General features: G+C 42.9%; 2 protein-coding genes across 2 annotated transcripts in view; both read right to left on the bottom strand.

Annotated features, from left to right (window-relative positions):
• Positions 1-3668: 3668 nt before the first annotated feature.
• Positions 3669-11686, bottom strand: LOC111836036 (acidic leucine-rich nuclear phosphoprotein 32 family member D-like). The gene is made up of 7 exons (XM_023796945.2): positions 11430-11686; positions 7136-7285; positions 6935-7057; positions 6637-6826; positions 6025-6134; positions 5315-5372; positions 3669-4718 (listed from the first exon to the last, which is right to left on the bottom strand). The coding sequence occupies exons 1-7, from the start codon at positions 11481-11483 to the stop codon at positions 4654-4656; spliced, it is 750 nt and encodes a 249-aa protein (XP_023652713.2). The 5' UTR covers positions 11484-11686; the 3' UTR covers positions 3669-4653.
• Positions 11687-16371: 4685 nt separating this feature from the next.
• The window catches only part of muc5.1 (mucin 5.1, oligomeric mucus/gel-forming), a 32476-nt gene continuing 23526 nt past the window's right edge, over positions 16372-25321 (bottom strand). Inside the window, exons 31-48 of the mRNA XM_072698460.1 lie at positions 25037-25314; positions 24740-24911; positions 24302-24549; positions 23635-23818; positions 22513-22759; positions 22139-22317; positions 21897-21966; positions 21601-21731; positions 21429-21460; positions 21166-21334; positions 20695-20799; positions 19985-20025; positions 19272-19394; positions 18422-18520; positions 18063-18191; positions 17578-17617; positions 17137-17257; positions 16372-16932 (exon numbers count right to left, since the gene is read on the bottom strand). Of these exons, the coding sequence (XP_072554561.1) occupies positions 16737-16932; positions 17137-17257; positions 17578-17617; positions 18063-18191; positions 18422-18520; positions 19272-19394; positions 19985-20025; positions 20695-20799; positions 21166-21334; positions 21429-21460; positions 21601-21731; positions 21897-21966; positions 22139-22317; positions 22513-22759; positions 23635-23818; positions 24302-24549; positions 24740-24911; positions 25037-25314 (2564 nt within the window). The 3' untranslated portion in view covers positions 16372-16736. The remainder of the gene's footprint in view (positions 16933-17136; positions 17258-17577; positions 17618-18062; positions 18192-18421; positions 18521-19271; positions 19395-19984; positions 20026-20694; positions 20800-21165; positions 21335-21428; positions 21461-21600; positions 21732-21896; positions 21967-22138; positions 22318-22512; positions 22760-23634; positions 23819-24301; positions 24550-24739; positions 24912-25036; positions 25315-25321) is intronic.

Below are 25321 nucleotides of genomic sequence, written 5' to 3'. Positions count from 1 at the left end.
ATTTTCTGTAAGCACTTGTCCTATTCAGGGTTGTGGGGGGGTCCAGAGCCTAACCTGGATACTATGGGTGGAAGACAAGAAACAACCCAGGATGGGGCACCAACCCATCTCAGGGCATACTTACACATGCACAAATATGGGCAATTTGGTAACTCCAATTCACCTTAGCATGTTTTTGGGATATGAGGGAAACCTCGTGGCGACACAGGGAGAACATGCAAGCTCCACACACATGGAGACATGATCCCTGGTGCCAGAGGCGTGAGGCGACAGTGCTGACCACTGCACCACCGTGCTGCCCCTCGAACCATATCCACCTCCTGTAGTTATATCTTGATTTGTGACTTGTAAGATCATCTTTGAATAAGTTCTCTGGAAACTGAAGGTAATGGCAACGAATTAGTTGCTAAATGAGCATTCCAGTCACACTATGTTATAATACTGTGGGTGTGGTCCGGTGCCCGTCTTCTCACTGAGGCCGTCTGGGCGGTGCCCGCAGAGGGCATTTTGGCAGCGGCTTGTCTCAATCTGCTTGCATTAGACAGGAAGTCAGAGGGAAAGGAGTCATCCTGTACGTCCACTGTGGACAAGAGCACATACTCCGACCATGACATCAGGTCCTCGAAGCTCTGCTCCGAAGCAGCCACAAGCAAAAGCACCAGTTTTTGGATAAAAACCTACAGATGACATTTCACTATGTCCTGGCCTGGGGAAACAGCATTCTATTTGATGCTGACTCTGTCCAGACAATGCATTATACTGTGATATTATTTTACAGTACACTATACTATACTAGGAATCTATACAGTCTATACTATACTATAGTATACTAGGAATCTATACAGTAGTGCTATTATGCTCATTCTAACAGCCTGTAACAGGTTAAAAAGAGACTGAAAGTGTCATTTCATTTCATGGCTGAAAGTATCTTAAATTTCACATGGGACATTTTACGAGCTTCCCTGTATTTTCTCACGGCGCCAAGGACAGACAGCATTCAGACAGACAAGGTGAACTTCATATCTTTTTTTTTTACTCTTTAACCTAATAATCATGATGTTTAACGATAAGGCTTTAAAATTATTCTCCTGGAGTAGAGCACCAACTTGCATAAAATATTTAGTTGATGCTTTATACCTAGTACTTGTGATTCACTGAAACAGTTTATTCAACATTATAAGGTACAACAGATGATCTGTTTATCAGCTCACCCCATCTAAGGTTACTGTACCAGTTATTTTCAACTTGCTATCCATGACTAAACTGAATACAAGATTAATCTAAAATAATTGTTTCTTATGGTAAACTACTAATGTACTTTTGTATTCTAAATCTGTAGTCATCTACGCTTAGCTTCCGCTGTGATTTAACCATCGTTAACCACACCCCACAAACTACGAGCATTGGAACAGGTGCTAATGCAGCAGGTAAGCTTGCCTTGAAAGAGATTACTGTCCAACAAGTACTCCAGGTTTCAGGGCTACATTTCACTTCCTGCCATCTCACAATGCTTTAGGAAATCCAAAATACACCTGCTGTACCAGTGAGGTCACATGTGTGTAGGTCACATCCTCGGAGAATACAATAAAACACCAGCTGGGTTAAAAGCTCTTCCAAACCTTTGTGCTTTTCTGAAAGGAATTGTTAAGTTTAATCTTGGACTGGGACATTTTTTTTTTTAAGACGCACAAGTCGTTATGGCGACCAAGGCTGATAGCAGCTTGAAGAGTATTACAGGAAATGAGGAAAGATAAAGGAAGCGGAGTTATGAAAATGCGGTGGCTTGCTTTATGAAGACTTTCTCCATACGATCGGTAAGCTATATGCCCCAGATCCAGAAACGCTCCCTTCCATAGCACTTACCTGCTGACTTGGGATGGCTGAGTGCATACGCGCTCTCAGCTGAGCGGACACATGCGCTGATAAGCATCTCATTTCCTCACCTTTTTCACACTTTGAGCCCTATAGTGTCTGAAAGGGCTGTTGCCTCCTATTGTTTTGTGAATTTTAATGCCCCAGGAGAACACTGTAATAATCCTGACAATCACAAAAAAGCCTTTAATTAAAGTGCACTGAACTGTTTGCCTAAGACCTGAGGAATAACAGGTACACACCATAAACCTATATAACTGTCTTGTCACATTTAGCAGCCACCTGAACCAGCATTTGCGTGAATGTCACCAAAAGCTTCATGCTTGATTTAGCACCAAAGTCACCTCTTCCTCAGTGGGACTCTGCCGCTCACGAGTCTGTCACGAGTCTGGCATTATACATCCTGACACCTTTGCTACACTATTGCTTAAAAAGTACCACAAACTAAAAATATTCCAGTTACACGTTGGGACTGAGCGCTCTCATTCATTTCAGATTTTAACCAAGCAGACAAGGCTAATTATGGCCATTCTAGAAGCTTCCTCTTCACAGAAGTACAAGTTAAGTGGAGGTATAGAGTGCCAGCATTTAGGTTTCAGGCGTGTGAAATCTAAAACCAAGCTATGGGTTCTCTGCTCATACCACACTTAGTGACTCTAGCCAGTGACTAATCCAGTGTAAATCTGATGGTCTTAATCAGATGAATGGATAGACTGGACCATCTTCCAAAGGCGTGGACAGTGACAGCTGTAGGTAAATAGATGAGAACGAACGTGAAGTTCGGGGTAGGTTCACCAGACAATGAACGGCTGGACCAATTCAGTGCAAATCCAATGCGATGCAATGGCCATTTGACCATTCCCACCCCAAGAGCTTCAGACGTGTTTCTCTGCAGCGGAGAAGGATCAGCAGCAATGCTCACCCCCGCCACCCCCAAAAAAACAAACAAAAAAAAAAAACTCCAGAACAAACAGACTGCAAATCAGGTATGAAACAAATCTATCAAAATATTGGACTTACAAAATATCTAGATTGGCTATGAAAACAGGATCAGACTCAAGTCTTTGGAGAATTCAAATGCTTTCTTTACAGTCAAATGAAAGACAAGACAAAACAAAACAACGTGCTACCTGTGACTCACATTTCGAAGGCTGGAGGCCCCACTGCTGGCCCCGTTTGGCCTGGGACGATGCAGCAGGGCGTAGAGGGAGACTCAACCTGCCCTTTAAACAAACACGCACATCTCCACCTCCAAAGCCTTCATTTGTCTGAACAACACAAAGGGTCAGATATCACTGCCATCAGGAAGTAGTGTTATGGTGATGGAGCAGGGCTGCGACACCAGAGGTGGTTCTGGACCAAGACATCAGCTTATATACTACCCTGTAATACTGATATATCAGTATTAATCAAGGCGCTGAACGACAGGGATTTTTTTCCTTCTCCCTGTACTCTGTGAATGCTTTACAATTTACCTGGATTTGGGAAGCACTGTCCCTATGCCAAGACTTAAGATTTTATCGTGAGATTTCATTGTATTTTTAATGCCAGAAATTGCAAAATTTAACAGCCAGAAAAAGCAGATGATCCAAATGTAATAAATATGATGTCTCAATTTAAAGCCTTATGTGTAACTTAAAAAAAAAGATTTCAATTATTTAACAAGTTAACTTATGGTGAGGTAGAAAGAGGAATAAAAAGATTTCTAACTGGTTAGTCTAGATGTTTGGTATTCTATTATACTGAATGCTTACAATACAAATATCTAGTGTTTACACAGATAAGCCACAAGTATGTATATAAAAAGGATTTATTTAAAGGGCTCACCAACAAGAAGAGGAAGCTTCACCAAATTATGTTTTTTTTGTACAGATGACACACAGTTAAGTTCATACGCAGGATTAGAGGATGAGAATGATCAAATCAGACAGGCAACAGCCACTCCGACTGCAGGGGTAACAATACAGCCCAGTATTAGGAACAGTAATGAAAGAAAGCAAACCCAAATATCAGGTCATGCTCAGGGTGTTTATATTTGTCAGAAAAGCCTCTAAACTTACATATTCTGTCAACTCTGTGTTGGGGATTCCTGCTTGTTAAGTACAAAGCATTTAGATTCGACTTTAATACACATTCGGTACAATCAAAATTAATGAAAACATCTGCTGCTATCAAAATATAGAAAACATTTTGGTCACTATTTACAACAAAAATAATACCCAAACTTTCCAATCAGGGTCTGTTTTGTGATGACGGCAGGCAGCTGTTACAGGACGCAAGCGGGATTGTCCGTGCGGACTGACTGAGCGGCTCATTTTTCCAGGCCCAGTAACAGCACATCAAACACGCAGGATGGCCACACAGGAAGAAAGAAAAAAATAATAATATAAAAAAAAACAAAAAAAAAGAGCTGGAATCGGGTGAGTTTGGGAAACCAGCCGTCCACACAGTGCAGAGGAACTCAATCAGGCTCCTGGGATTTTTAACATACCCACCCATCAGCAACTTGCTTACATACTTAGGCAGGAACACAAAATATAATAATAATAATAATGATGGAATATTGTCCATTCTGACCAATGAGCACTGTACATTTCTTATCAGGGTATATGAAAAAAGGAAAGCAACCTTGAAGAGAAAAATAAAGCAGTAAATTGACTCAAACCCCCCCCCCCCCCCCAAAACCCATCCACCGTAAGCTAAATTGGGCCTTTCCCCACTGCAACATGAAAACAACACACGGTTAAAATAGGCAGATGGCCAATGACAGGCCCGACAGGCCTAGTCTTCTTCCTCATCATCATCATCCTCTGGATCCCTTTTCCGTTTCTGTCCTCGCTCTTCTTCTGAAAGAGGGTAAGGTGAAAGAGAGGAACATCACAGAACAGAAATTGAAAAAATAAATGAAGCTTTAACTGTTGCGTGTTTCTCACCCCATCTTGCTCTACACACACACACACACACACACAGGGCAGATTCAGCGTCAGCTGTCCATCTAGCACAGGGGTGTCAAACTGCAGTCCTGGGGGGCCGCAGCCCTGTGTAGCTTAGTTCTTTCCCTGTTCCACCACAAATGATTCAGCTCAAGAGCTGTGTGTTAATCAGCACAAGGAGTTGAATCAGGTGTGTTAAATGAGGGGAAACCCAAAAATGTGCAGGGCTCTGGCCCTCTAGGACTGGAGTTTGACACCCGTGATCTAGCACACCTGGAATATTTTTAAGTGGGTTAAGGACCATGATTGGAACCCCTGTGGAAATGCAGCTATTCTGCTGAGCATGACACTCAAACCAGCAACCTTCTGATCACTGACACAGGCCTAATCTACTGAGTCACTCCGTGGTAGTGCCTGACCCAAGTTCCTGTCCCTACATAAACACCGAGAACAATGAGGACAGAGGGATTCATGCAAACATACAGGGTAATTTAATCTGCCCTGCTTACCATACTCATCCTCCTCTTCGTCTCCCTCGCCATCATTCAGCTCCTCCTCCTCTTCCTCCTGTGATATTGAAACAAGTACCTTGGGTCAATGTTATGACAATCCCAGGAAGCACAGGGCACAAGGCTGGTGTGCATGGAACGCCAGTCCATCACAAAGTATGCATCCATTCTATGGGTAATTTAATCACACCAATAAGCCAAGCTGCATGTCTTACTGTGACACTAGATTCTAGAGAGACTGAGCAGAGGACACACTCAAACTCCCAAACCTTGGAGACGTGAGGCGAGATCGCTAGCTTCAGAAACATCGTACCGCCTTAAGTGATGCATTAGGCATCAAAATGCACTTTGATGCTGAACTGCAGTCTTTGCATTTTCCAAATTATACCTGCTAACCAGATGGGTTTACCTTACCTCTTTACCAGGAAAATACACCCCTTACACCTCTGGCAGACATTTTGCCCGGATGTACATTTTCTAAAGATCATGAAACACTTGTTTCTATTTCCCCATCTATGTAATATTTTTTGTTTTGAACCCCCCTCCCCCAACACAATACAGGGTAGGCAAATAAGCCATGCAAATGTTATCATGAACTAAGGGCTTCAAAGGAAGACAGTACACAACAGAATGCAGGAGACTCCCTTAAAAGAGAACACACTCATTTGTTCAGAGGAAACAGTTGTGATAAAGTCCATCATAAATCTTACCTCTCCACTGATGTCTTCTTCCTCTTCTACTTCTTCCTCACCATCTTCCTCATCCTCATCTCCTGGAGCTGCTTCTTCATCATACTCCTCTTCCTCCTCCTCTTCCTCTACTGCTCAAGGCAAGAAAAGAACAAAAACAGGGCTGAAGCGAAATGTTACAGCCCCCTTGAAACTCGAACGAATCCTACAGGAATGAGTGCGGAGAACAAGAAACCAACAGCTCCCCAAGCAGTCATCTGATAAGGTGCTCAATCGGCGTCTTATAGTAACAAAAGTGTATAATTAAATATTAGACGACAACGTTACAATACATTTCACCATGAGAAAATGTTTTCCCTCTAAAGCAGAAACTGAATGAGCACACATTTTGCCATGAGAGACTAGGATCACACTAACTGACTTGAGATCATTTCTCACTCAGCAGTCCTAGCCAATAACATTAAAAGATAAAAAAAGTTTGTCTTGTCCAGTGTGGCATTACCCAATCACCTTGCAGCATCTTGTGTGGGTGTGGCTACGCTTCAAATAAAGTTTAGAGGTGAAGATGCGTAAACACTGATTTACAAAGGTGCTTAAGGGCACATGCTCCCCCAGGGCCCCCCCAGCACATACCCTCATCATCATCGTCATCCTGCCCCCCATAGGCTTCTGTGTCAGAGTCTGGCGCCTCTTTGTCCTCTCTGTCATAGCCGTCCAGGTACGTCAGCTGAGGGATCAGCTTGAAGACATTTTCTCTGTAGTCGCTGAGGTTCGTCACCTCGCAGTTGAACAGGTCCAAACTCTTCAGACTTTCCAACTTTTTCTGCAGGAGCAGCGAGACGGCCACCATTAGTTGTGAAGGTGGGCTATGGTTACTCTCTCTGTCACACACAGACACAGGAACCTGAACCCCCATGTTCAACTCACTTACCAGGGGTTCGATGGTGCTGAGGTCTTTGATTTTGTTGCCACTGAGGTTGAGATGGGTGATGTTTGGACACTTTGCTGCCAACACTTCTAGACCCCCAGAGATTCTGTTATCACTGAGCTCAAGCTGCAAGAGAGGACCCAACATCACTACAAGCCTTGTGAAATTCAGAACTCAAAGAATAAATGAATTAAGGGAACCAACCCTCTTCAGCTTGCTTAACGTTGGCAGGTTTGCGATGGATGTTAGGCCTACGTTTATCGTGCTCAGAAATTCAAGCTCTTCAAACTCGTCTGTGAGGCCCTCGATTTTTCCTTCGTTCGAACGGCAGTTGTCTAGAACGAGTTCCTTCACCTAAAAAGAAAACAGGATATCGATAACCACAACATGCAGTCAAGTCGCACAGATGTTATTCTGTAAAACCAACTTCACAGGGAGCTTTACCAGGAAAGTTTGCAGTTTGTTAGCAGCTTGAACGGTTCCATGTCCTTTGAGTAGAGTGCAATGACCTACCCTGTTCAAGGGCTAATAAAAAATAGCTTCTCCATTGGCAACAAACGACGAAGGGCATTAAAAACAATAAGATCTGGACCGTTTCTAAAAATTGAACGATTTATGGTAATCAATAAAATTTCTATCTGCCCTTTCTAAGGCAGCATGTAGCATAGCAGATTAGAATGTGGTGCCTGAGATCAGAAGGTCAATGATTCAGATCTTATGCTGAAGGGCTCAGAAGTGTGACGTCACTCTTCTGAGCCCTTGAACAAAATTCTTAAACGCCTAAGACTAGTTAACCCTACTTCCTCCAAAAAATCATCTGCTAGATTAATGCAATGTTAAGTGTTTCCCTATGAAAGAAAACAGTTTCAGTGTTGGGGTCTACATAGGTCAGATCATCATAGGGCTGCAAACAAAACTTTACCACCATTCGAGGGCACATTAAAGAAACACATTCAATATGATTAGAGCTGTCACTATTGAGTATATCGCCAATCGAGTAATCTAATGGTGAATCTGACAATTAATCGCATAATCATTTATATATGATGTAGGCATTCCAATTCATTATGCTGCATATTTTTGGACAGTGGAAGGATACTGGAGGATCTACCATAAGCCATGTACATACAGGGGAAACATGCAAACTCCACGCACATAGAAGGGTGCGTACTCACTGCATTTCATGCACATCACAACCATCACATCACAAGCACTGCAATAGTGGCAGCGTGTGGCTCAGTGGGCTAAGCCGTGTGCCTGTAATCACAAGGTCGCCGGAAGCCCAGCCTCAGCATGTCTGCGGGTCCTTGAGCAAGGCCCCTAACCCCCAGCTCCCTGGGTGCCGCTACAGGTGGCTGCCCTTCGCGGACAGCTTGCTCTACAAAGAGCAAGTTGAGGGAGGCGTAAAAAGAATTTCCCCACGGGCATTAATAAAAGTGTACATTATTATTATTAGTCTGATGGGTTTAAACCATCAATAGGTTGCGCCAAAACATCTTTACTCCCTCATAATAAGCAAAACTTTGCAATTTTAATAACAGCCCTTTTTCAGCATTATAAAATACCCACATTTTCTATTCCATAGACACAATATTGAGCAAAAGCAAATGATTTGTTGGCACTCCACTGTGTCTGTTGGCACATCTCATGGCAAATGCCACAGACTTATTTCACAGACACTGTTAGTACATAAGTTCTATTTTCTATAGCAGAAACTTCACATATTGCAGTATGGACTTTTTCCCCTATATAGTTCAACCTTAAATATTAAAAATAATACCATATTATGTAATGGTGCAGCAAAGCAATCGATAGGGCTAACTTCCATTATAACAGCAATTTATTTGACATACAGGAATCATGGAAAGTAAATGAAACAAAATGATTTAAGTCGAAGCGATAAAGGTTAGGTTAGTCCAAAAAGGCAAAATGGCACATATCCATCTAACCTGAACATCATCTTTTAAGATGCATTTTCATTGCAGTCCTACTGTAGTAATATTTATGTTCTGCTTTGCAATACTGACAGACGACTGCAATCTCAGTCACCTTTAATGAGATGTGCTTCCACACAACTGATGTTTTCACCCTTCATTTGGACCCTTGTCCGCCATGTGCCGTCTTCCGTCTGCCATATTGCCAAGTAATTGAGAAATATTTTAAATAATCGAGTTTAAGCACCTAATCGTGATAAAAACTCCAAATGTGGTATGAAATTAACACCAGCGTCGATGCTGCTGGACTGGGAGCAGGGATTCCAGAAGGTAAGACTTAGAGACAAGACAAAGGGCAATTGTAAACCAATGACATATTGTATATACCTACTTTACACGAGAAAAGTAGTGAGCTTTGTGTTTCCTTTATAAAAAATATGTGGAGGGTCCATAATTTGCACATTACAGCTTTTTTTGCATCTATGTATCTACTCCATGCACACCTAATTTCTGTTTCTAAATTTTATTTTACATTTGTTTCAGTACATAACTAAATATTTGTTATTTTTCTTTGTTTGCTGTTGCAATGCCTGAATTTCCCTCTGGGGCTAAGTATGTGTCCATCCATCCAATTGCTGTTTATCTGGATGGGGATACATTAGAGAATAGAGAATGAATAGTTTGGTTAAAACTTGCAAGCTGTTAGGTATTGCACACAAATACATGAAACGTATACTGAAAAGTCTAAGGAGAAAAATATCCAAAAGCCAATGACCGCCATAATTTACTTTTCATGATCCATCCATCTAGGATGTAAACTACACATTTTCAACAACACGGCGTGAACTGGTGTTTTTAGATGTGATGAGATTCTTGGCAACAGATTCACTGGTGTTGTTTCACAACAGCAGCAACAACAATGCAAAACTGTACCTAACAACAGTAACTATTAAATGCAGCCAAACATTATCAGAGATAATACAAGAATTTCAGATCAAAAACAGTGTCATATTAAGAAGTAACCATGGAAAACGACCCGATTGCTGTGTCAATCTACCCCAAGATGGAGCAGGAGAGTCAATGTCCCAATGCGGCATTAGAGGGAGACAAACACGAGTTACCCCAATCGCATGAAAGGCGTTTAACTTTTGCGGAAATTGTGTTCATTTTAAAAATGTATATCTTCCGAGGACGGCCCACATGTACAGGCGGATATGTGAAGTGTGATTTTACACGACTTCAAAATATTTAAAAATTTGCATAGATCATTGCCCGATATGGTAATGAATGCAGATTACGAAGGTAACAGCAGCACAGTTCACGGATAATGTTAAACTGCAGATTTTCATGCACCGGCGAGGTACCGAAATACCCGCTTTGACGCGTCCCTGCACCCCCGCATCTTCCATAAAAACAGGGAATCGCTTCATAGACTCCGGTCAGCCTCTGCAAACATGCCTATGCCCGTAAATCAGCACGGTTCCCTATTTTATTTATCAAACCAGATATGATCCAGCGAATAACATCTATTTTAATCTATATTTTATAGTCGCAAATAAAGGTAGTTGCATGCATGCTGGGCGAAGCACGTCTCTCACGGACACCGGGCTCCGGCTCCCGGCACCCCGAACATGATGGGGGAAGCCGACGGCGCCCGAACAGCGCATGCCAGGCGCATTAAGGCCCGGAATAAAAGGGCGAAACTCCGGTCTCTTGCTCCAGCAAACCCAGTTCAGGGGCGATAGAGACCGTGGAGACTTGATTAAGTTCGAAAAAGAGGAGAGAAGCGAGCTTCCCCGCGATAAGGGGTCTAGCAGAAGCCGGTCACAGTGCATGTAGGCGACCGTTCATCGAAGATGGCGTCCTGCCCCAGATCCCCGGACCCGAGCGACGCAGGTTCCTCTGGGCCGTTAAAACGAGCGGAACCGCGCACCACTTCAAGCGTATCTCAAAAGGCTATGCACAGCTCTCAGCACCCGGGAGGAGGGGGACTGCGCCCTATCGCCGGTGCCGATCCTCGGGGCGCAGGAGCGTGCACCCGCCCGCAGAGTCGCGCACCCGGCCAGCCGCCTGCACCGTGGACAAGAAGAGGATAAGAAGCCGCGGCAGAGGTGCTTAGAAGCAGCCCGCTTACTGCACCGGTGCTGCTTCATGCGTATCGTTAAAATACAAAAAAAGAAGCGTGAGTAGCTGATAAGCAGCGTACAGTGCAGGAAAGCAGAGACGCTTTAAATGCGCGCACGGAGCGGAGCCTCACGGGGTCCCTGGACCTGGGGCGCGCTCGGGGCATGCGGATCAAACAGCCTAAAGATGCGCATGTGGGGTACAACGCGGATGGGAAGCGGCAGTGCTAAGATCAACTCGTTTATGGGACTCTGCCCCCCCGACTCGGCGTGCAGGTCATGTGCATAATGAAACCTCCAGCGAACCCGAATCCTAAACCCCGAACCCGACACCGGAGCGCTCTTGCGCCTGTCCGGCAGGCAGCCGCCGGCGTGCTCTCTCACCCCAAGCCAAGGGCAGCAGCCGGCCAGCAAGAACTATTTAAAAGCGAGCTCCCTTACGTCTGAAGGCGTCCGATTCCGTAGCTCCAAATGAATCCTCTTCTTCATGTCCATGTTGGAGCGGCTGCCCTGCTCTGCTGTACTTTAGGCCGGTGGGGACGCAGTCAGAGCCGCGGGTATCTGAACACGGTAGCCGACTCTCCGACACTGCCAGGGCTCAGCCTAAACTCATTCCGCCCGAGGCGGGAAAGCATGGCTGGATTGGCGTCATCAATGGCCAATCAGAAGCGCCGAAGAGCAACTAAAACACGCCTAGCAGCTCTACAGTGAAGGGACAACAGAAAAAAAACAAGTTCGGTTGACCCGCGAATGCTATGTATTTGTCACATTTGCGATTATTCCCCATTACTAGCTAGTTGATTAATCATTCTGAAAACTGAAGCCAAAAAAAGCAATGGCTAAATTGTGGCTAAATAATAAACAAAAACATTTTGCTTGATATAGCACTTTTGAGCTGTTTTACATTAGATATCATCCTGAGTTCAAATGTCTGACAGCTGAATTATACTTTTCGCTGTAAAAAATAAACACATGAAGGATAATAGACGTAATAAAAAGGGCAATTACATATCTGTTACACAGGCTGTCACATCTCAAGACCAACGATCGTCCTTTTGATGTTAAGTGATCAAAATAAGAAAATAAAAACGTACATCGCAGTTTGGGCGGGGGGTCTTATTGTCCTTTCTGCTTGTCCTACTTTGAAAATTGCGTCCCACCACGTGGCGTTTACAGACGGAGCAAAGGAAGTGTGAAACTGACAGTCAAAACAAACAATGACACGCGTGTTTTATTCCTGTGATCAATGATTTTTAAATCTTACAGGAACCTAATAACTCGACGGTGAAAGCATCCATATAAATTTCTAATTCCACAGAGGACATCAACCAAGCAATCAGAAGAGTTAAACTGTAGTACGGCCGCATATTAAACCCGGCAAGAAGAATAAAGGTACAACGGAAACGCCAACGGTATTAAAATCACTGGCAATTCATCTAAAAACCAAACGTCGAAGGGGACCTCAAACTACTGCGTTTTTACCAAAAGTCAACATTATGCTACCTTAAAATACAAAAAACCTAATATTATAAAACATTATTACAAAGATACAAAACAGCATGTTTCAAAATGGTATGAGAATGCTTGTCATTGTACAGTATCATGTTATGACACTAATGTTTGCGCATTTAAGCAAAACGCATTTCCTCATTGACGTGGATGGCGATTGGCCGCCACTTGCCTGTCCTTGCATTTAAACCCAGTGTGCGCCACCGTGGACCATTTATATGAATGCAGTATCTGTCAAACACCCACAACCGAGGTTTTGTGATATATACACATGAAGGTTATTGTGTTGAACGATGGGTATATAACCAACGTGCATTAAAATGGATTGGGCAGAATATTAACCAATTATATGTCACATTACATGTTCTGCAGAATTAAATGCGAATCAAACATTGAAGCAAAGATCAGCTCCTATGTTAGCATCAGAAACCAACTAGCATTCGGTAAAGAGTCACTATCCAAATGCGCAGATAGTGATGACCACCTCTTCAGGCCAAAGTAAGTCACCCGTAACACCACCATATGTCCGGTTGTTCACAGACCGATTGCCCATTTTCAACCGTTATTTATTAACATATGCATAATATGATGTCCAATAACCATCACTCTAAAGTATAAGCTGTGCTTTGCATAAAGGCAATATGAGGTTTTATACGACTTATATATAACTTGCTTGTCCCACACAAATACATTTTTGCGTACACTAGGCGCCCTCCTGCATGACACCGCCCCAGGAAGCCTACACCACGTGAGCCAGAGTGACAGTCCGATCCGCCAATCGTGTCGCCATATATTAAATTTAACGCGCGCTCACGTGACAGGAATCATCGAATCAAAGCATTTGGACAAAATAAAGAAAACCACTTCCGCTACCCATGAACCGTGAGGCACGTTGAAGGAGAAAAGACGACAAAGTCATCTGACACAGTTTTCGCCATATTAAGTGTTACACAGCACACATATTGAGCAATAAAGCACATTCAGTGTTAATCAAATGCATAAAAAATTAAGTGACATTACCTACTATTCAGGTCATTTCTTTGTGAAGCTCCGCTACCGATTTTAAAGGCACGGAAAGCGAGATCGGCACCTGCATTGCACTTTTATTGTTTTCACAAATGCACCGGTTCGATCTGTTGGCTTGATAGAACCCATTGCATGACGTCTCTTTCGTTTGCTTATAGTTTCTTTTATTTAGTTTCATAACGTCATTTATAGTAGTTGCAGAAAAACGGCTCTTCGTCTGGTATGTCGCCCGCGTCTGCAGGTCTGGTTTGCGTGCAGAGGACCGTTTTCCGCTGGGTGTGTCCCGCTTTCCTGCACTGCTGCAGCTGCTGCAAGCGCCAGACTGCGGGCTGTGTGTGTGTGTGGTGCGCTCATGTACACACAGCACGGCCTCAGGCACGCCACCATGCCATCTCTCTCTCTCTCTCTCTCTCTCTCTCTCTCTCTCTTTCTCTCTTTCTCTAATGCTCAAGATCCTTCTTATCCTATAAAATAAACGAGCAAACATTTAAAAGTAAAAAAAAACGTGGAAGAAACGAACTTTTTAAATGAATGATTTTTATTATATGAAGACTTTTTTGTTACTTGTACACAGGCTATACAGAGAAGTACAGCATCATAATAATACTATAATGAGCAATTGACAAAAATGACAAAATATCAACTTAAAACTGTATAACTGTATGACTATTACACTGTAACTGTAAATTCTCAAAGAATTTCCCCATTGTGGGATTAATAAAGTCTAATCTATCTAATCTATCTATCTAACACCCTGAGACTGCAAATGCATGAAGCAGGGGACACTCTGGATATCACTATGGGCAGTTTATCCGACCATGTTCAGCTGTTTCTCCTGGTGCTGTTGTTGGTTGGGGTGGAGCCTAGCACAGCGGCACCAGGCTGGGGCTCACCCTGGGAGGGACACCAGTCCATCGCAGGCCATATACATACACACACAGACACAGTCATACACTATGGGCAATATAGAGACACCAACACCTATTAACTGCACGTCTTTGCACTACGGGGGGAACCCACCTGAAACAGAGAGAACTTGCAAATTCCACCAGATAGAGCCAGAAATTTATATTTTACATGACAGGTTTCAAATATAAGCAGTGAACTAACCTACACCTTCTCATAAACCAATAATGATTATATTGATTACAATGATAATCTACTTATTCAGTTATCCACTTGTAACATACTTACCAATTGACAACTTTTTTTGGCAGGGAAAGCATTTTTGCACAGTCAATATTTTCTGATCTTTCATATTTTGTATATAAAAGCATTCTCCATCTACTCTTGAGTGACTGCTTTAGAGGCTTCAGAAAGCTTTATGGATCAGGGATGGCGGACCAGGAGTCTCAGAACTCTGTTTGTAATTACCATTACTCAAAACACACTGCTTTCAAGAGCATCTGCAGTTATTGTGATTTATAAAAAAACAGTTGATTTCAGCTTTTAATAGATATGACGTTTGTGCTCGTGTTTCATTGTGTAGTACAGGGCAGTGGAGTATTGAAAGAAATCCACATACACCGCTGGTCCCTGGAAAGAGAATTTGAAAATCATGTTATGTTTGTCTGTCAAAGGTGAACAGCTCCATCTAGTGGCGCACAGTTTAACGGCACGGAGTGACTGCTTGTTCAGTTTTGTACATGAAAGTTTTGTACATCCTCTCCCCTGTGCCGCTATGTTTATGGTTAAAAGTTTGATTTAATATCTTCTGTATATGACATGTACTTGCACTTAGTATGCCTACACATGCACGGTTTGTAGACCTTGTGTTCTTTTGTATTACTAGATTCACCCTCATACAGTATTGTGCACTGTCTACTTACATAAGTCACTGCTCATACACGACTGTGTGTACTTGTTGCAGTGTGGAGCTGGGGGAACGTTATCTGCCTGTATTCCTCTGTATGCCTGGTCTGACAATAATGTCCCACCTTAGTACCATAATACAACCTCAGATGTCAAATTAATCATTCAGACTGCCCATTCACACCTGGATAAACATTAATTAATTAATTAATTCATTCATTCATTCATATTCTATGCCACTCTTATGTAGGGTCAGGGAATACCCCTAGACAGGGCGCCAACCCATCGCAGGGCACACACACCACTCACACATACTGGGACAAATTTGGCAACTGCAATTTACCTTAGTGTGTTTTGGGACTGTAGGTGGAAACCGGAGACCCTGGGAGGTGTGAAACAACGGCACTAACCCAGATAAACAGGCAGAAGAAAAAGCTTGTCAAACACACGTGTAGCAGTCCTCTCTACCACAAGAGGGCGATGCAGTCTTCAGAAAACAAGATTAGGCATATAATGGCACAATTACATTGTTAGCTTTAATAGCTTTATTTAATATCTTTATTATCATGCCTGGATGTGCCAGTGTAGCTTTTTTATTGAATAAAATGAAACCAAAGAGTCCATCTCTGTGGCCATATCTAGATGTAAACCATCTGTCCTCCAACCGTGTGTCCTGGTCAGGGTCACAGTGGCCTGTTTATTGCAGGTCAGATGCATTGTGGGCAGTTTAGAGGCACTGGGTGGTCTGACTGTATGATCTTCCACTATGGGAGAAGTTGGAGGACCTGTGCAGCACAGGGAGACCATGCAAACTCCACACAAAGTGGAGGCGGAATCCAAATTCCAAACTTGATAGCCTCTCAGGCAACTAAGTGAAATCCACATGAAGGACATTCTGAGTCCCCAAGAAAAGCCAGGGTGGGCATCAAATCCACAACCTTGGGGGTTTGAAGTCACAGTGTTACCAACTGGGCCACTGTGCTACACTGGACAGAACTATGACCATATGGGTCTTTAATAAACCAAAAAATCCACATAAGCTGCAGAGGGTTACATTTTTATTGATGGTTACATGCCAGAATAGAGAAAATTGAAATGATTAACAGTAAGATTATAGTGATTCTGTAATAATTCTCAGGAGAATCATAAACAGGAGAATTACAGCTGTACTCAAGCATAATGATCTCACATGTAGTAAGTGATTATTTACCAAATTTAAATTTAGATGACATAAAGGAAAGTTTTATTAATATACAGAATAAGAGTAAAAGAAGAGAAAGGAGAAAGGCAAAAACAATATAAGATTTGCCGACACAAATAAAACACTCTTCATTTTTACAACGTAGTATGTTCCAGTCCAGGAATGACAGACTCAGTTGAGGGCATGATGCTGTGTCTTGCTTATCGCCGCCGTCGCCGCCGTTTCAGCTTGCCTGTGCCACACTCCTCGACGTAACACCCGCACGCCTCGACGTGGACGTAGGAATGCGTGACCTTGCTGCCGTCGGGGCACTGCATCTCCACCTGCCGCTGGCTGCTCTCCAGCTCCCGACAGCAGGAACACGAGTGTGTCATGGAGTTGGCCTCTGCGGAGTACCTGCAGCCGAGGGCACAGAGGAGGGGGTCACTGGGCAGCTGCTGCAAATACTGGTGCTTTTGGGACACAGCGGGAAATCAATAGTGGGGATGTCACCAAAAAAAAAAGGTGACAGTGTGAGACCATGATAACCCATAAGCCTCAGCGCTTGGAAAGTGCAAGCACAACGCCTCTGCAAGATAAACGGGTTTTGGGTAAACTCACATGGAGCTGGTCACACAGGAACCAATACAGGAAGTCATCTCCACTGGAACGGTGGACTGGCATCCTTCATGGACCAGGTGGGTGTTGTTCTTCTGCATTATGCAGTTTTTGCTTGGAGTACCTTGAGGTAGAAAAGACAGTGATGCGTCCTACCAGTTAAGTCAAGCGGTTATGACCTGGATTTTGAGCCAAAAAGCCACAGTGAACTCAAACTTTTGTTATTAGTCCCATTAAATATGACTTTATAAATAGTGTAACCCTGCTGTATGTCAACCCAGCGTAATACTGAAAGCTTGTGAAATTTCAAAAATAAATAATATAAACCCTGAACAAAATAAATATTATTTTAATAACACAACTGTAATAAAAGGTGCCCCAGGGGTTTGAGTTGTGTTGTGCAAGCAGTGCTTGAGGTAAATACTGAGTACTGGCGTCACTTACAGGTTTTGCAGCAGCCGCTGGCGTCCGTTTCCTCGGTGCCCTGGAGTGAAACCACGCAGTGTTTACATTTGTGCTGATTTTCCAACAGTCGTTAATAAAGCAAATATTGTAAAACGTAAGATGCGGTTTGTCACAAGTTCAAAGACATGCAGAGAATCAATATTCTTATCTTTGGCATGACGCGAGTTAAACTTTCCTGTTTTTTTAATAACTTGATCGATTTCTAACATGGCACCAATCGCTAGATCGTAAATGGCCAATATTTTGGGCCATAATCAGAAATTTGCAGTGATGGCCAAATGAAGCTTCATGAACCATTTGCTGTATTTTGTTAACCCTCCTGGAAGGTGCTCTTGGTTTGCTCTTGGTCAACCATAAGTAAATAAGGCCCAAGTGAAAATGAACAGAGTTGCCTTAATTTCAGGAACAGGCAGCTACCTGATACAATGACAACACAGGATATAAGCTGCTGCTGAAATACTTACTTCCTCACAGGTCTCTGGGTAAAATGGAGGACAGATGCTTCTCTCCCCCACCACTACTAGTTGGTCGTCAATTTTTTCACAGTTGTACGTCACACACTTGTCATTTGGTGGGGACCAAGTCTCATTAAGCTGGAAGGAAAAATGGGAGTCACTGTCATACTGGTTTCTAGGGTACAGGATAGTGTGCATTATATTGGGTATTCAGTATTAATTTATTCTGACTGATCTCATAGTAAGCTCTGTAATCCAATGTACATTTTCACATTTGAACAGTGTGCGTACAGTTTTAATGTTCTAGAATTTCAGCATTATAAGATCATGTTAAAAATGTGAGTTAGTGTGAAGGACCCGCTGTTCACCTGAATGGTGTGTGTGGTGTCATCATCCAGCGAGACGATGCAGCTCGTCTGCACGCACTTCCCGCAGCACTGCCCGGCCACATCTTGGTACTCAAAGCCCTGTGAAGATACAGAACTGTTGGCCTTATAATACCCGGAACATGACACTGAGCTGCAGCCAGACAGGAGCAAAGACACACTTGGGGTCCTGAAGGATGAGAGCTGCCATAGAATCACAGCTCTCAGACATTGTAAGAGCACACAGAAAGGCATGCAAGCTGATGCGATTAAACTTCATTAATAAGCAAGATATTCTGATGATTTACAGTAAAGGTCAAACAACCAGATGGCATCTGGACAACATCTAAGTATGATTATATAGATTGGCTAGGTACAAAGGGGCAACATCAATAACTTTATGGGGAATTCTTGAAGATGTGCATGCATTTCAGTGTTAGCCTCAGATGGTAGTTTTCCTGCAAGAATTTAAACAAACATGAAGTGTGACAATGCATTATAGCAACAGCAAAAACTAAATAAAATCTAAACTCACCAAAGAAAGCTATATGGTGTGTCAGATACTGACCAGAAGTACATAAATAAATTCATTAATGGGAAAAATAAATCACGTTCAATATGCTTATTTCAGAATGTATTAATTGAGACATTTATCTAATACCCTGTTTACGCAGTTAAATTATTTTTTGTATATTTAGAATCTGCTATTGCGATGTGTTACAAGGTGACTCACTGGTGTCCAGCTTCTGATGTTTTCATGCATTATTCTAATGAAACAACACGAGTGCTTCCCTCACGCCGGTCTGCTGCAAAGCACCGAGCATCACATGCGCACGGGGCCATTTTAAGGTACCTCCTGACAGAAGTCATCACATTCGATGGGAGAACATTCCACGGCTTTCAGACGAGTCTCGGGATCCACGGCGGAGCTGCAGCTGCAGACCTCACACGTGTCCGTGGGGATTCGGTCACCAATCTAGAGGTGGGGCAAAGCAGAACATGTTCAGTGACCTCAGGGCAAAGAGAGGAAATGCAGAAACGCAGCTTCAGAAAGCGAAGCCCTTGTCTGTGAGGATCAAGCAACATGTTCTTGCTGAAGTGCTTTTTTGTAAATAGCAGGGTAGCCCAAGTTTATCTGACATGGATGGTTCATGATCAGCAGGGGTGTTACTGCGTGGGCCCCCCTAACAGTCACTACAGTAGCCTCCCCCCCTATCCATGTGCGATGTGTTGCCCTGATAGTGAATCATCTGCAGACTCCATATATACAGTGATTTTTGTGTACATACATAGAGTAAAGTTTCATTGATAAATTATGCACTGTAAAACATTACCAACATTAGATACAATCATAATAAGGGATTCTTCCAAGGTATAAATGGTGTCATTAGGTTGGTACTGAGGTTGAGTCTGTAATGTCAGGTAGGCCAAAGGGGGGGCAAGTTAGAAGAGATGAGCTAGAGCAGCGGGTAACATCATGCATAGAACTAAGAAAGTGTTCTGCCTCATCATCGCCAACAGGACTGTACAGTGCAATGGAGTTTTATGAAGTTCATAGGTTGTCACCTGGTATGGTATGCCATTGTAGATGCAGATGTCTGTAGGAACTGTGAGCAAAACAAAATAACAGTTAGAAAGAAGAAAGAGACACTACTCTGGACATTACTACTCAAAAGCACAGCCTATCTTCATTGTCACGCCGACCGCAAACTTTAGTCTTCAGCCAATAAGCATCAGTGATCACCCTGGGCTGAATACTGATTGGATTAGCCAGTTACCTGATTGTTTTGTACCTATGCTGTAATACCAGTTTATAGTGATGATCAAATTAAGCTTTATGGACTGTTTGTTGTATTTTCTGGCCCCACTAGATGGTGGTCTCTGTTCAAAAAAGGTCTCAAAGCATGCCGCACATCAACCCAAGAGCGCCATCTAGTGGGATTAAAAATACTGCAAAGGGTTCATGAAGCCTCCTTTGGCCATCACTACCAGTTTGGCTGCTTTTTGACTTTTGCTGTAAATTCCTGGCTCTTGCCATGTCTTGCATTTGGATTTTCTTGTGCATGACACGAGTTCAAGTTGTATGATTTTGGCATTTGAAATTAAACTGCGGTATGAGTGACACTCATAACTGTATCGGTTCTTAAGTGCTTCATGCAGTTTAAGGAAAACAAACCTGCACTTAACATGCACAAATGGCAGTACCGCTATGATTACAATGAGGTTGGCATTCCCCTGAAAAACACTTAGATAAGACAAACGTTAGAGGAGCTTACCACAGGTGTAGCTAGGGCAACAGCTATCATTTGCGATGGTCACCTGTGTTTGGAATCCCAATGGGCAGGTCTGATTTGCTGCCTGGCAAAGCTTCAGGTCACATTCTGCACAGAAGAGGAGCAACAAGGGAGTGATTTAAAACAAAAAGTCAAGACATGCAATAAACAACCAGAAACCTTTATCAGGTCCCACTTACAAAGAAACTATTCTATTGAGTATAAAAGGACAAAAATGCAAACTGTTCAGGCCATTGGTTAATTGCCTGTCTTTGGGGACAACATACTGTACATATGTAATATATATACAGCGGCGCTGATTAACAGCACTCAAACCATGCATTTGTGTGGGGTTTCTTGTTGGCCACAAACAACCACTACATTAAATATTGAATAAATCTGGGGGGGCAGAAACAGCAAACCCATGCCTGAATATATGATTATTCCCCCGTCATTCACCCAACACAAACTCACCGCATGTATTCTGCGGACAGCAGTCCTGCGTGTCCATCACCACCGCCTGGCCCTCCTTCTCGCAGGTGACGTCTGCAGGGGGCGGGCACTCGGGGGGGCGGCACTGCACGCTCATCGAGTCCCCGTCACACTCGCACTCAAGGCAGCCGCTCTGCCAAGTCTCTCCCGGCTGTAAAGGGAGAAGCGAGAGGGGAGTCATCCTAAACGTCGGAGCGCTGAGAAGCTGGAAGCTGGGGGTCCCGGACCCCCCTGCCGATCCTCACCATCCTGGGCATGCCGTCGGGTCCCGTGCAGCCTGAAGGGACAGAGACACCCTGTAAGACTTCCTTCCAGTCGTGGTGTAAAACTGACAATGCAAGACGATTTTTCTGGACAAGAATTAGCAGCACTGTTGCAATGTCGTCCTTTGACTTGTTATCACGAAGGAAGCCTCACCGCAAGAACTGACGCAGGTGTCGGAGAAAGAGGTGAATAAGACCGTCCCCTTGGGACAGAAGCACCCCTCTTTGGTCACGTTGCTGCTTCCCGGCTGGTTATCTAGAATATTCTGATACTTCTTGTTGTATCTTTGTGGAACACAAACATTTTTGGAACACAAAATCGTATCAGATCATTTTGATGACATATTTTTAAAAGTGCCTACGCAGAAGCAACAATAAGGATTTTATCACATTTTGACCTGTATCTGTTTGATTTATTATTTGTATATTTTAGGAAGAGAAGGTCCTTACTTTGTGTTACATGTGGCCTGTATAACAGGACCACACGGCTGGTAAACCTTTGTGTCTGGGCAGTTGTATTCTACACACAGAAGAGAAATGAACAACGGCTTCAGGCTACAGCTGGGAAAAATTATTTGGAAGTTTAAACAATCTAGTCACAGCGAAAATTGTACATTTAGAGCAATAGTGGACTTTCGTTTTTGTAAAAACTCAAGCCACATCCACCTGCCAGATTAAAAGATCCCACCTACCACACTGGCCATTGGTGATATTCCTCCAGTCAATGCAGATCCCGGCACTGGCACATATAGACGCGTACATCTCCAGGCTGTTGCAGCCAATCGTGTGCTCAGCCATATGACAGACGTCGAATCTGCAGGCCTCGTAAACAGCGTCCACCGGGAATGCTTTGTGGCACTCTTCAAAAATGCTGCATTACAGGAAGATGGGGCCAGGAAACATTTAATAGGAGGAGAAGCTAAACTGCTTAAACATAAGTAAATATAACTAATAGCACTGATAATGTGTCTAACAAGCAACAGCTGTAGCGGAACATAAAGAGATACGGACATTTGTATTTTCACGAGACATAAAATCACAGTATTTTGGCATGACAGACACTCACTCATTATATAGAAATGCACAGATTTTTGGTTTGCAGGCAGTCGTAGAGCTCAGGGGTGCAGTTGTGGGTCTAAGGCTTGTTTTACTTGCAGGTTGTTTGGTTGTTGTAGGTGGAGGTTGAGTTGGAGGCTTGCAGTAGGGTTTGTCTTCGTCAGCATAATACCACTGGGATGCCATATCTGAGCATGACGGGTGGATCTGGCCATTTGGAAGTCGGCAGTCATTAGCCCTGTTGTTGTCACACAGTCCTTCAAACAAATTGTAAAATAAAAAATGAAACAATACAATGTTATAACTTTAGTCGCGACACAGCCTATTCATGAGAATTTTGGGAAAAAATACCAGCTGTATTGCTGTGCCAGTGTTTGAAATGGTAAAACTTAATTTTTTTTTCCCAAAAGAGTAAACAGGAAGAACAAAGTGGTACCATACTACAATGTGTAGACAACATTTACATTTTCCATTATTGAGAAGATGTTTTCATCAAAAGTGATGTACATTTGAGAATGTAGGGTCAGACAGTCTCTGGAGTAATTGGGGCTTAAAGGCCAAACTCAGGGGTCCGACTGTGACATCAATCTGCTGACGCTGACTGTGACATCACTCTGCTGATGCTGACTGTGACATCACTCTGCTGACGCTGACTGTGACATCACTCTGCTGACGCTGACACATGCCACTAAAGGAGTTGCCCACTCAAAGATTAATGTGTAGTGGAAGAGTTTAATCTAATATCTGGAGTAATTCAAGAACAAGTCATTAAAACAGTTATCTGAAAACCTTTCCAACCCCAAGGCCTTGCAATTCATCATTTACCATTATTCTGCCTGGGGGGTGTCCCCCTTGGTAACTTCAATGACCTGGGGTGGGGGGGATTGGGCAATTAGCTAAGGTGTTATTGTATTTCACCCATAATCCCAGGCAGGTTCCCTGCCACAGTTCCATGGCCCAGCACAGTACACTTGTGTCCCACCCATTTACCACGGATCGGGGGTTCAGAATCCCGAGTTCAGATGGTTGACAGCTTTCTAACAGCTCATTGTATTAGGAATATACTAAATGTAAACGAGGATGATTATCACCTGATAAAATCACCTGAATATTGTGTATTGGCTTTGCTTACCACAATGTCCCTCCGTGTTACCAAAGAAGTGGGAATATGCTAATTTCACGCCAAATAGCATGCCACCGAACATGACCTGAGCTTGGATTTCAGGCACTGCAACAGATATCTGGATTCCAGTGTTTGTAATGATGATGTCACCATTTGAGAAAGGTGGGAAAACTGTCTTATTGTTGATCTCCACCTAAAATATAGTATAAAATACAATTAATCGTCAACCTACAGAACAACTCTTGTCATGGCAGCTACTGTGAAGCATTTATCAACATCCAGAATCTAAGTGACAGCATTTAAGATGTGTATGTTTTTTTATGCGTCTTTCACTGATCCACCTTCTGAAATCCTTAAGCATTAATTAGCAATAGGATATGTGATTTGACAGATCTGAATAGTTTCAGTATGACACAGGGAATCATGGGCATCCTTAAGTCCAATAACTCAGGGCTGTATTTTAAGCAGAGCCCTGAGTATTTTAGCCCTGATGCCAATCTTCTTTCAAAAACGAAAAAAGTCAAGCTCCTGCAAAACTTGATGTAGCCCCTGATCTTTTCAATAACTAGAAACTCCCCTGCAGGGGACCAAATGCACGTCACACCACCAGCACTAAGCTATACTGGGATCCACCTCATGTCACTGGTGTTATTCAAAAAATAGTATTTATATTTACCTCAACCTTTGTTGTTTCAGCAGTTCTTTTTGCGGTAAGAGTGACTTCATAAGACTTGTAATACACAGTCAATGACTGAGGGCAGGATAGACCATCATGAGCATTGCAATAGTAGTTATCAATGATGACACGGAAGTTGTACTTTGGAATGATCTCCTGAACTAACACGTATGTGCAATTTTCTTGGAAAGCGTAGTATGTTCCGTCAAACGTCAGATAGTGAGGGTCTCCCCATCCGTAGCATTCACCTGCATATTTACAAGAGTCAAGACAATCATTTAGGCACAAATTTCAAAGGAAATATCTGTATGTAGTTATAGCAAAATATAACTATGACTATGCAACTAATTAATTTTAAATAATTTAATAAAGAATTCTTAAAATCTAAAAATAAACTGAGTAAAGGTAAGATTTTCCAATGAATATTCCAGAACTTACATTGGCACTGATACTGAAAGCAGCATCCAGAGTCATCATAGATCTTAACTGGAGGATAGTTGTTTACACACACAGGTTGAACTGCAGCTGGACACTGGACAGGCTTTGAGGTTGTTTTACCATTAATGCATGTTTGTATGGTGCAATTCCCAGCATTCCAAGATTCTCCATTCTAAAACATTAATAATTTGAACATCAATATAACAATTTGCATTTAGCAGTGTGTTTGCAAGTGTGTGTGTGTGTGTACACACCCACTAACACACACACAATGCAATTTACAATTGTCATATTTACCTTTCTTGGGGGATGAAGGTTGGTACAGTCTGGATTAAATTTTGTGGTTGGGCTGCTGGTACCTTTTGTGGACCTAGTAGTCGAGGACGTATGTGGAGAGACATGGGTTGTGGTAGTATGCTCCGACAGTGTTGTTGATTTAGTTACAGTGGGTGTAGGAACAGGTGTTGATGTACTGGTGTGACAAGGCCTCGCCTGTTTTTGTATGTGACAGTCCGTATCACAGACAGCAGAGAAACACCATCCAGCACCATCAGTCTTGTTGTATATTACTGAACCTATTTG

Source organism: Paramormyrops kingsleyae, chromosome 13 (assembly GCF_048594095.1).
Source record: "Paramormyrops kingsleyae isolate MSU_618 chromosome 13, PKINGS_0.4, whole genome shotgun sequence".
NCBI lineage: Eukaryota > Metazoa > Chordata > Actinopteri > Osteoglossiformes > Mormyridae > Paramormyrops > Paramormyrops kingsleyae.
This window is presented reverse-complemented; position numbering and strand designations above follow the sequence as displayed.